The following is a 12,289-nucleotide window of genomic DNA, read 5'->3' on the forward strand; positions in this document are numbered from 1 at the left end:
GCATCCACGTGCGTCGTGACGTCACGGCGACATCACGACGTACGCGCCGTGCCCCTCCCCCAGGGGGGTGCCTCTGCGCCGCCGCCGCCGCCCCCAGCAGCGCAGAGGCTTGCTACGCCCCTGGGTTAAGTTACTGCGGGTGATTTATATCAATCCACAGATTTCAGAAGAAATGCATGGGAGTCGAGAGGGTTCTGTTCAGCTGCCTACTAAGATAAATCCCTCATCTCTGGAGTTGTTTTTCACGAAGTAATAAAATGAGATATAACCCAGAGATTTCCTCAACGGCTCTACAACGTTCTCAGCTGAGATTTAGCTTCATGGAGGAATTTTGTATTGCCAACACATTCAGTGTTTTTTCGCTTTGGTATTATAAATATTTTGGCTATTGTGTGTGTGTCTCTCCCCCCCCCTCATATGTATTGTTGTTAATTCACTTCACATGTATGGAAGTGTGGGGAACATCTGGCCCTCCACATATTGCTGAACGACAACTTCCATCGCCTATGGCTATTGCCTTTCCCTCCTCTAAATCTCTTATTTTGGGAGGGATCCCCCAGGGCTCACTTCTTGCTGCCTCTATCATCACACTTTCTTTTGGTAACCTGATTTCTTTGGGCTTGCAACATCACCGATGATATCCACCTCCAGCCTTCCGTTCTCATTAAAATTACCAATTGTCTCAAAGCTATTTTGTCTGGATGGTAGATTATTATATCCAGTTCAATATGCAGAAGACAAGAGTTTATTATGTTTCACTTAAAGCTTTACTTTTGTCTCTCAACAAGTTTAAGAGATTGGGCATTATCTTTCTTTCTCATTCCTTTTTGACTCATATTTCTGCTCTTCCGTCAGTTCTCTTTCTGTAACATTAGGGGGGGGGGAAATATGTCCCTTTAAATCTGCTGGCTCTGCTAAATCTCTTATTCAGACCTACGTTCTGTCCTGCATTCACAACTGCAACATTTGATTCATTAGCCTTCCTATTTCTCAGCACCTTATCTCTGTTTTCAGTTCTTCTGCTTTCTTCATGCTTTATATCAGGCTTCCTCAACCTCGGCCCTCCAGAAGTTTTGAGACTACAATTCCCATCATCCCTGACCACTGGTCCTGCTAGCTGGGGATCATGGGAGTTGTAGGCCAAAAACATCTGGAGGGCCGAAGGTTGAGGAAGCCTGCTTAATATGTTTCCCTTCCCTGGTTTCCTCTACTACCGGTATTTTCCAGTAGGTTCAAACATCTTTTAACAAATAGTTGCCTACTCATCTATTTATCCCACTCTAAGAAATTATATTGTCTCTCGTGCATTTTCTTCTTAATTTCCTATTTGACATATTTCCTGTTCCTGCACTGATATATAGCTTTTACTTTTTGCTTCTCTTCCGATGCTTGTTCAGCATTCCCCCACTTCCCTCCAGCTGCCCTCTCCTTCTGTCTCAGGTGGTTGGTTTGTGTGTGTGTTTTTTAATTGTGAACCTGTGAGATTTTTTTTTATTTTGTTCTGCCACCTAGTGCATTTTATGGCCGCCTGTAAGGATTGGGCATTTGCCATTTAAGCTACAAATCTACCAACTTCTGAAATTAGTTTGTGTGTGTCCAGTATGTTTTGTCCAGGTTATATTTGATCCTAAGAGATGTGATTGTGGATTACAGATGCTTGAGGAATTTAATCTGTGTGATTTTGGATGTGGATGGAACTGATCCACATCTCACGGACTAATGTGTTGATTGTCACTTAATTATCCGTAGGTTTTTGTAGTTTCCAAATTGTCTACTTCTCTGCTCATATAAAAATACATATTTTGAGAGAAAAACACGTTTATAAATACCTATTTAGGTACTTGTTTAAATGTGGTGTGCATGTGTGTGGATCAAAACATTGCAGATTAATGTGGAAATGGAGCAAAATTAATTTATGGGTTAACACATTGTCACACAATGGAAGCGGACCGATTCCACCGTTTATATTGTGGAAAGATCTGTCAATTTAGGTCAGGCATCCCCAAACTCAGCTCTCCAGATGTTTTGGGACTACAATCCCCATCATCCCTGACCACTGGTTCTGTTAGCTAGGGATGATGGGAGTTGTAGTCCCAAAACACCTGGAAGGCCGAGTTTGGGGATGCCTGACTTAGGTCCCCCCAGTTTCTCATTTTCCTGCCAACTTAAATTGGGTACTTCACATTTCTACAGCATTTTGTAAACTTCCTTTAAAAAAAATCCTCATGGAAATTCTTCCATATTTTAATGCAACTTTCTTCCAATAAGCACATTTTTGTAGGCAATTTTCTCAAGCAGTTTCTGCTGATATAACGCATGTTTGTAGGTTGTTTTCACTGATATATTCATTTTTATGCACATTTTAATCTATTATATGCATTTTTCTAAATGTTGGTTTGTCGGAGAACAGCAATGCAAAATTCGGATTAAGTGCAAATTTAGAATTGACCTGCAGCTCAATTTCAATGCATGTTTGGTAGGCATAGGTAGGATCGTTGTGCATTGCGGTATCAAATATTGAGCTGCCCAGCAAACTAAAAACTATAGTAGCTAAATGGATCTTACATATGTCTTAGTACCAGGGACTATGAAGCAGTGTATTATGGTCACGTTCCTGCTCTTCTTGTGAACTTCTAGACTGGCTGGAGTAGGTGGACTCCGATCTGAACGGGCTAGGATATCCTTATGTTTTAAACTGTTGTCTTTATTACACACTGATATCTATCTGCCCCTGCCTCTAGTGTTACCTTAACTCTCTCTATGACTTTTCTCTGCAGGTTAGATGCTGAGGACTGGGCAATTGTGTGTCCTGGGGCTCTTTGTGTCATGGTGAAACTGATTTGCAAGCTCTACAATGAGGCACACCCAGAAGTAAGTCCTGCCTTCATAGTCATTTGTTGGCTCTTTGGTTCTTTAGATTACAAGGCCCCATAAGATCGAAAGCAAATGTTGCATTGCTTTCAGATTAAAGAACCAGTGTGGTGTGGTGGTTAAGAGCGGTAGACTCATAATCTGGTGAACCGGGTTCGCGTCTCCGCTCCTCCACATGCAGCTGCTGGGTGACCTTGGGCTAGTCACACTTCTCTGAAGTCTCTCAGCCCCACTCGCCTCACAGAGTGTTTGTTGTGGGGGAGGAAAGGAAAGGAGAATGTTAGCCGCTTTGAGACTCCTTCGGGTAGTGATAAAGCAGGATATCAAATCCAAACTCCTCCTCCTCCTCCTCCTCTTCTTCCTCTTCTTCGTCTTCTTTGTCTTCTTCTTCTTCTTCTTCTTCTTCTTCTTCTTCTTCCTCTTCTTCTTCTTCTTCTTCTTCTTCTTCTTCTTCTTCTTCTTCTTCTTCTTCTTCTTCTTCTTCTTCCTCTCCTTCTCCTTCTTCTTCCTCTTCTTCGTCTCCTTCTCCTTCTTCCTCTTCTTCGTCTCCTTCTTCTTCTTCTTCCTCTTCTTCGTCTCCTTCTTCTTCTTCTTCCTCTTCTTCGTCTCCTCCTCCTCCTCCTTGTCTCTTTCAAGTGGGGCCTAGAAGCCCCACTTTGGGAAAACAAATGGAATTACTGCAACCTTTCTTTGCCCTAGTACTCAGCTCTGAAAGATGGGGAGGCATCCATTGAAGGTCAACTTCCAGGAAGGATATAGGGAACCTTTCTTCTGTAAAAGTTTACCCATCAAATGATCTCTTTACCCATCAAATGATCCATCATCTGACAACGAAGGGGGCAATTTGTATTTCTATCAGGGTTTTGCCCAGCCCAGTGCTGTCTCTACTTTATTTCTCCCTCTTTATGCTAAAATCTCTTTATATCCCCATCAATCTGTGTAGAATTTTAGGGCATTTGGGAAGTGTGAAAACTTATGGGTAACTGAGTTCTTACTTACCTATTATTCTCTCCGTGTCTGAGATCTGATGATTTCATCCCGGAATTCACACAAATCAAATTCCTTAAGCATTCCAAGCTGAAAGCACAACTTCAAGAGCAAACGTTGTTAATTTAGAATGTTTATATCACGCTTCATAATCCCCAAATGCTTTCAGATGTATGGATCTGAATGTAATGGGAATAAAAAATGGAAATAAACGAGAGCAAGGCATTCATAGGATCTGCAACGTAGAGAAACACAAGTACGGTTCCCAACGCTGCAGAGTTGTGAATTGCAGTGGAAAGGAGGAGATGAAAACTACTTAAAAGTATATGGCATGTTGCTGAGTGACACTGTTGCCCTTAGACTTCACCCTCGTGCAAAGTTGTGAGCTCGTCTGCTGATTTCTAATTGCACCTCCTGTATCCCTGACGAATTGTGGGAGTGATTTGTAGGAAAATCAATCCATAAGCTGGGGAAACAGAGTCCAGTTTCCTGCCACCATTAATTTTTTTTTCTCACTAAAACCCCCTTTTTACTGGAATGAGCATCCCTGAAAACAGCACATTTTATTCAAAACAAGGCAATCTTGTTATTGGCAGGACTGCTGTCATAATGAGAACAATCAATTCCTTGTACTCCATTATGGCCATATTGAATTTATTTGGGAGATTACTTGTTTACTTAGCCAAGATCAACATAGGTTTTACTTTATTTTCTTGACCTTGCTTTCCCCCCACTGAAATAATTATTAGGAAGTGCAATATTTAAAGCACAAAAAAGCATTAGAAGCTACTTTAAAATATCTAGATTAAGACGCTCTCTCAGTTCTTGGAGAATTGGAGAACACGGTCCCTTAAGAGTTCTTGTGAAAAAAACTCATAGAGATGGAGAAGAGCCCATTTGGGCTTTGAGCGATTTCAGTCTGTTTCTCTAGGACTGGCCTGAACTAGTTATTAACCCAGCCAAACCCAGCTCATCAGCCATGCACTTGTGGCCTGGTGCCACCCTAGCTGTACAGACCCAAACAGAACAATTGTCGGGCTGGTGCTAAGAAGCCATATATTGTTGACCTCTGCTGCAGCATGGTACCATTGGCTCTACTCAGGACTGGGAGGAGACCAAAGATTTAGCAATAATAGCTCATTATTATATTATTCAAAATCCCACCATGCCCCGGCCATTTTCTTTTCTTTTTAAAGATTTTTTTTTTGCAATGTTTACAAAATTCCAAGAGTACGAAAAGACAATCGAAACATACCCTGTTCGCCAAAAAAAATGCATAGCAAGGCAAATCATTTCTGCAAAGTCACACGGAATTTGTTCTTCGCACAGTGAATACAAGGAGACTTACCATAAATTTTTGCCACTTTTCTCTCAAGTTTATGTAGCTATAATATGTATTCAGCTAGCTATAACAAGGAATTCTGATTAATTGACCATGATACTGTGCAATTTGATAGCTCTCTTTCTTCATGTTTTGTGACCCAGCTAGATTTGCTTCCAAGAGGGAAGTTTAGTGGGCTGTAATATGAGGTAGGTAGATGTGCGTAGCCTATAAAGGTAAAAAAGAGAGAAAGAAAGGTAAAGGACCCCTGGATGGTTAAGTCATTTTTGACTATGGGGTGCGACACTCATCTCCGCTTTCAGGCCAAGGGAGCTGGAGTTTGTCCACAGACAGCTTTTCCAGGTCATGTGGCCAGCATGACTAAACCACTTCTGGCACAACAGAACACTGTGACGAGTGCCAGAGCGCATGTAAATGCTGTTTACTTTCCCACCACAGCGGTACCTATTTATCTACTTGCACCGGTATCTACTTCCAACTGCTAGGTTGGCAGAAGCTGGGATAGACCAATGGGAGCTCACCCCATCGCAGGGATTCAAACCGCTTACCTTCTGATCACCGAGCCCAAGAGGCCCAGTGGTTTAGACCAAAGCATCATCCGCCGCTCGTGTCCCTGCATAGGCTATAGCTAGGGTAGGAAAACAGACGAGAGGGCCAATTATGGCCATCCAGGTTTCTCTCTGTGGCCCCCAGGACTCTTCCCAGGCCACAATCCCTCTCCATGCATTGTCCTGATAGTCCTCATGGTTCTCTGCTGGAGCTAGAACAAATTTGAGACAAAACTTCTAAAAATTCTCTTCTGCGAATTCTGATGGTGAAAATAAGTGTTAACATTAATGAAATATTCAATATGCGGCATCAAACATTTTCGTTCAGTTCCCAATAGGACTATAATATGATAGCTGGCATGGAATAGCAGCTAGCTTTTGATGAAACCTGACTTATGGCAGTGAACGTTTGATCCTATCTGACAACAGGCAGGGAACCATAATCGGTATTTGATAGCTGCCTTGAAGCAGAATTTAATAACTTTATATGAACCCCATTCATTAATCCTGTCCATCACTACAAACAAATTTCAAATTTTTATTCTGAAGCTGGATGCTGAATTCCAGGGTGAGGTTTCTTCATTAAAGTCCGGCTTTCAGATTTGGAGAATCTGACAAATACTGCCCTTTTTATGATTCCGATTCATCTCTAGCTTACTGTATGTATATACCATGAGAGTGCAAGCTTCCCTTGGAGAAATTAGCAAGCCCCTCATACTCTTTTTTAATTTTATTGAGTGTTTATTTAGTTACTATATAATAGAATATAAAACATAGACTATACAAAATATACAAAATATAGAGTATTGGATATTACATTTATACAAAATATACAAATATACAAAATATAGAGTATCGAATATTACATTTGTAGATTCCCGTTTTCAGCAGTACATTCTATTTCATTACTAAACATGTGTATAAATATATAGTTTCCTTATTTCTATTATTTTGACTTCCCTCCACTACAGCTCAACATCTTTTGATATATTTTTAAACTTATCACTGTGTTATATATATTAGTTACTTTTGTTATGAAATTAAGCGGAGCGGCTGCCCTGCAGAAGACATGTTGAGGAAACTACACGTATTGAACATAATTAAGAGAATGCAAAATAAGTCCTTTGCTTGGTTTTTTATTATAGAAAGGGAAATAACAGAAGTTATACTAAGTTTACAAAACCTTACAAAACATGACCCAACCAGTGACCCACCCACCAGGGTACAGAGAGGAGTACACAACGCTCCTTATATACAGGTGAAACTCAAAAAATTAGAATATCGTGGAAAGTTTCATTTCTTTCAGTAATTCAGCTTAAAAGGTGAAACTGATTTATGAGATAGACTCATGACATGCAAAGCGAGATATGTCAAGCCTTTATTTGTTATAATTGTGATGATTATGGCGTACAGCTGATGAGAACCCCAAATTAACAATTTCAACTTTGGGGTTTTCATCAGATGTACGCCATAAACATCACAATTATAACAAATAAAGGCTTGACATATCTCTCTTTGCATGTCATGAGTCTATCTCATATATTAAACTCCAGTAGCTAATGAAAACAATTGCTTACATAAATGGACTTTTCCACGATATTCTAATTTTTCGAGTTTCACCTGTGCTACATTTACAGCTCAATTACAGTTTTAAGTTTGGTGATTAGTTGCAATTCACCAAACTTATCACCAAACTTAAAACCATGGAGAAACCTGGTCTGAACAAAGACATTGGATTCTTATCTCATTATACATAACAAAGCTATCTTTAGCCATCTCACCCCTTGCCTTTCCCTGCAAGACTAATTGCAGCCGTTAAGAGTCGTCAACAGGTTTTCCACACCTATCAGCTGATCACCCATTCCCACCACCCTTCTGAGTAATACCCCTCCCCACTCCCTCACTATATTTAAGGATCTGGTGACTTCTGTTTCAGTGTATCTGAAGAAGTGTGCATGCACACGAAAGCTCATACCAAGAACAAACTCAGTTGGTCTCTAAGGTGCTACTGGAAAGAATTTTCTATTTTGTTTTGTTTAACCAATCCTCTCTTGAGGGGACAATGTCCCCCTTCCAACTTTTAGCTATTAGTAACCTGGCAGCAGCCGTGGCAAGCCCCTCATATTCATTCTTTCTGTCCCTCCCCTTGGTTGTTTCAGCTGTCATGGGAAATCCAATACGCTGTGGCCAATCACATCCAGTCCTTGATGAAGATGGAGAAGAATCGCCAAGTGGCGTGTGGAGCTGGCATGCTGAACGCTCTTGTTACCTCCTGCTTAGAGGTGCTACACAATGACAACAACCCCTTGCATCTGCCTCTAATCAGACTCTTTGAGAAACTTGCGTCCCAGTCAATTGAGCCCAATGTCTTAAGGTACTGCCTTTCAGGGATTTTGGTTCTGGAACATTAGGGACTTGTCGTCATCTCCTCTTGAGGCAAAGGGGGACTGAACTTTCTTTGCAGCTAAGATGCTTAGTAGATGCTTTGTCTGCATCAGGTGTCAGCAAACGTTTTCAGCAGGGGGCCAGTCCACTGTCCCTCAGACCTTGTGAGGGGCCGGACTATATTTTGGAGGGGGGAAACAAACGAATTCCTATGCCCCACAAATAACCTAGTGAAGCATTCTAAATAAAAGCACACATTCTACTCATGTAAAAACACACTGATTCCTGGACCTTCCACAGGCCGGATTTAGCAGGTGATTGGGCCGGATCCAGCTCCTGGGCCTTAGTTTACCTACCCATGATCTGCATGTTATGAAAAATCTGTTGTTGGAAGCACAGAAGTTGACAACCGCGTTCAGAATGGTGTCCCTTCCAGAAGATGGCATTTCTCGATTTGTGCTAATGCCTGAAAGCGGACCAAAGTTATTTGGCGTACTTTCATGCTATATTTGATTAATCTGCATTTATGAAACAAATCAATAATTGCACTTTAAAGTACAAAAATCGACAGAGCAAAAACTAAAGAAGCCTGTTATAATAATCTGAAACATGCTTAATTTTTCCGGCACTGTTTGCTTCGGCTACCAATTTAGGATCAGTCCCAGTGGATAAGCATACTTATTGTAGATATAAAATGAAGCTTCCAAGTATATACACAGCTGAAATGTATATATATTTTACTGGTGTGTGCCTTACTTAGTAGCATGCTTAGATTTCAGATCAGAATTAGCTGAACTGATTGCATTTCTCACTAAGATTGCCAGGCTGAAGACCTGGCTAAGCTATACAGTATTTAAATTAATTTATTTAGTGAAATGGAAGCATGGCGTACAAGTGAATTGGTGTGTGTTGATAACTGTTTTTTGCCCTCTGACCATCTGTCACTGAGGAAGAGCAGCAACTATTATCCCCACCTGACTGCCCTTCCTTTCTTCCAGTAAGGACTGGGCTCGCTCCGGAAGAGTGGAAGCAGGCAGATGTTGGCAGCTGCTATTTTTTTACTGGGTTAGGCTGCCTCACACAAAGGTTCCTGTCGCTTTTGCTTGGCCATGTGAGCAAAATCTTGTGGGAATGTTTTGGGATGGAGGAGAGGATATATTCTTTAAGATATCCTATTCCAACTTGTGTTTACAAGTTCCAGAAATTAGCAGAGTTCTCATTCCCCTTTTAAACACACACGCAGCAGATAGCTTGCTCGGGTTTGTTATAACCTCTGTAATAAATGTCCTGGTATTTTCCCCATTAATCCCTCTCAAAATAAGACACTACACAGTTTTCTATAAAAGCATAAAATGTTTACTCACAAAAAAATCATCTGCTCACAATTAGATCCCAGATGGCAGACTTAAACTTGGTAAAAGTTACATTTACTCAGGAGACTGTTCCATAAGGGAAAACAGCTCCAAAGCAGCTTCTTTGAGAGCGTTGTCCAAAAGAGAGAAAGATGGAGTGTGGTCCCTGTGGTTTTGTGTTAACCTGCCCAGGTGAGACCACACCCATCTCCAGTTACACAGAGGAGGTCCATCCCAGCCCAGAATAAACAGGAAGTTCCGGCTGGTGGACTAAGATCCCATTTGTGTCCACTCTAGCAATGTTGTGTTTGACTGCTCCTGCGTTTTACATCCCACAAATCTTACTTTCTTTCACTTGCCTTTTTCAGACAGTTTCTTTGCCTCAGGACAACATGGCTGCCTGTAGCATCGGGGCCTGGTGTAAGCCCATCCTCAACTTCTCTCTGTGACAGAAGTGGCTTGTGTCATGCATCTTGGAATGAAGGTGAGGCCTGACCAAGGAGCAGAAGTTCTGCAAAGCTTCTGACTGGCATTCTTGGGTGGGAGCTATCTGGCAGTAATTGTTTGGCAGTAATTGTGCTTTTTCCATGGATGATGGCAACAGTTCATAGGCGTAGCTGCCCTGAAGAAGGGGTATACAAAAGCCAACAGACGAACACGGTAATGAAAGCCCAATATAAAATACACAAAACCGTGAAAGACACTACAATATGAACTACGAGAATATTATGAAAATATTTAAGCTAGAAATTATTTGTATCAACAAAGAGACTGAAATCACATAAAAGTATCTACTTGAAGGCATAATCTATGGCTTATTATCCAAATGATCAGCTCTGAAGGTGCAGAGTTCGATGTGCAGTATTTATATACTGTAAAGTGATAGTGCAAAGTCTCTCAGGCGTCCTCGCCTGTCCTCTGACGGGTGGCTAGCTTGTTGTCCCCCGTTTCACGGGTACGGTTTCATCAAGGAACAGACTTCATCAAGAGGTATACAAGATTAACCCTGACTAAACAACTCCCAACACTTCAATGGTTCATTTCACAAGCAACGGCTGATGCTAGTGAAATGAACCATTGAAGTGTTGGAGTTGTTTAGTCAGGGTTAATACTGTAGTGTCTTTCACGGTTTTGTGTATTTTATACTGAAGAAAGGGCAGGCTTCATGTTGCTGAAATGGATTTGCTTCTGGTCCGATCCTTCAAGGCTTTTCTTACTTTCTTATGCCTTGCCTAATGTAACAGAGCCTATATCATACCCTCCAACATTTCTCCGATGAAAATAGGAAGGTGCCGCTTTCAAAACTGCAATAGCAATTAGTCAATGTGTAGCCATACCTGTATTATACAGTATATGTTACTGTCTTTTATTTTCAAGCAAACTAGATTGAAAATAATAATAATAATAATAATAATAATAATAATAATAATAATAATAATGCAGCATAACGTTTCACTCCTTTCTAAACACAGTGCTGGAGTTAGGGTGGTGTAGGCGTTTCTCTCGCACAGGTGCTAATAATAACCTAATAATTAATTAATTAATTAATTAATTATACCCATCTGGATGGGTTTCCCCAGCCACTCTGGGCGGCTTCCAACAAAAATCAAAATACATTAAAATATCACACATTAAAAGCTTCCCTAAACAGGGCTGCCTTCAGATGTCCTCTAAATGTCTGGTAGTTGTCTATCTCTTTGACATCTGAAGGGAGGGAGTTCCACATGGCGGGCGCCATTACTGAGAAGGCCTTCTGCCTGGTTCTCTGTAGTTTTGCTTCTCGCAGTGAGAGAGCCACTAGAAGGTCCTCGGTGCTGTACCTCAGTGTCCGGCAGAACGATGGGGGTGGAGACGCTCCTTTAGGTATACTGTTTTGCCATAGGGAGTGGGTGGCGCTGTGCTCTAAATCACTGAGCCTCGTGGACTTACCTATCAGAAGGTCAGCAGTTTGAATCCCTGCAATGGGCTGGGCTCCATTGCTCTGTCCCAGCTCCTGCCAACCCAGCAGTTCGAAAGCACACCAGTGCAAGTAGATAAATAGGTACCGCTGCGGTGGGAAGGTAAATGGCATTTTCGTGCGCTCTGGTTTCTGTCATGGTGTTCCGTTGCACCAGAAGCGCTTTAGTCATGCTGGCCACATAACTTGGAAAGCTGTCTGTGGACAAACTCCGGCTCCCTTGGCCTGAAAGCGGAGATGAGCGTCGCACCCCATAGTCACCTTTGACTGGACTTTACCATCCAGGTGTCCTTTACCCCCCCCCTTTTTTACCTTTTTACCTTCTAGGATAACAAGGGAGAAGTTCATGGTGAACTCTGGCACCTCTTTTTATAGAAAAATAGCACTGGTTGTACAGATTAGCCCTCAGGCCGCAGTCCTAACTCGCAGTTGTGGAATGCTTTGCTGTGATCCTATAGCTACATTTCTTCTTCCTCCAGTTGCATCTCTCAGAAGTTTTCCCTTGAAGGCAGAACCCGAGATCCATAACACAGTGCATGACACTATGCCTTTGCCGTTATAGGTTCCTTAGTCACTATAGCGAACAGTTCTGCAAATTTTCATCGGGCTTCCATGGGTTCAGACGCATCCTGGATATCCAACAGCTCTGCCCTAGCTCTCCAGGCAGCCATGAGCCTGGTCTCCATGACGACGCCACGCAGCCTGGATTCCCATCATGCCTGCCTGGCACCTTCGTTTGTGGAATTCAACATGTCTCTGGAAGGATACGGGTACCGCATTTGCTTGTGCTTCTCTAGCTTGGCACTAACACCCTCTGCTTTCGGCCCCGTATATTTTGCATTCAATT

At 41.9% G+C, this 12,289-nt stretch overlaps 1 protein-coding gene across 1 annotated transcript in view; it reads left to right on the forward strand.

Moving 5' to 3' along the window:
• The window catches only part of WDFY4 (WDFY family member 4), a 171,294-nt gene that overhangs the window by 27,614 nt on the left and 131,391 nt on the right, over positions 1 to 12,289 (forward strand). Inside the window, exons 9-12 of the mRNA XM_033148038.1 lie at positions 2,778 to 2,871; positions 7,908 to 8,122; positions 9,854 to 9,969; positions 12,005 to 12,212. Coding sequence (XP_033003929.1) covers positions 2,778 to 2,871; positions 7,908 to 8,122; positions 9,854 to 9,969; positions 12,005 to 12,212 — 633 coding nt within the window. The remainder of the gene's footprint in view (positions 1 to 2,777; positions 2,872 to 7,907; positions 8,123 to 9,853; positions 9,970 to 12,004; positions 12,213 to 12,289) is intronic.

The sequence above is a fragment of the Lacerta agilis genome, chromosome 5, assembly GCF_009819535.1.
Source record: "Lacerta agilis isolate rLacAgi1 chromosome 5, rLacAgi1.pri, whole genome shotgun sequence".
In the NCBI taxonomy this organism is placed as follows: domain Eukaryota; kingdom Metazoa; phylum Chordata; class Lepidosauria; order Squamata; family Lacertidae; genus Lacerta; species Lacerta agilis.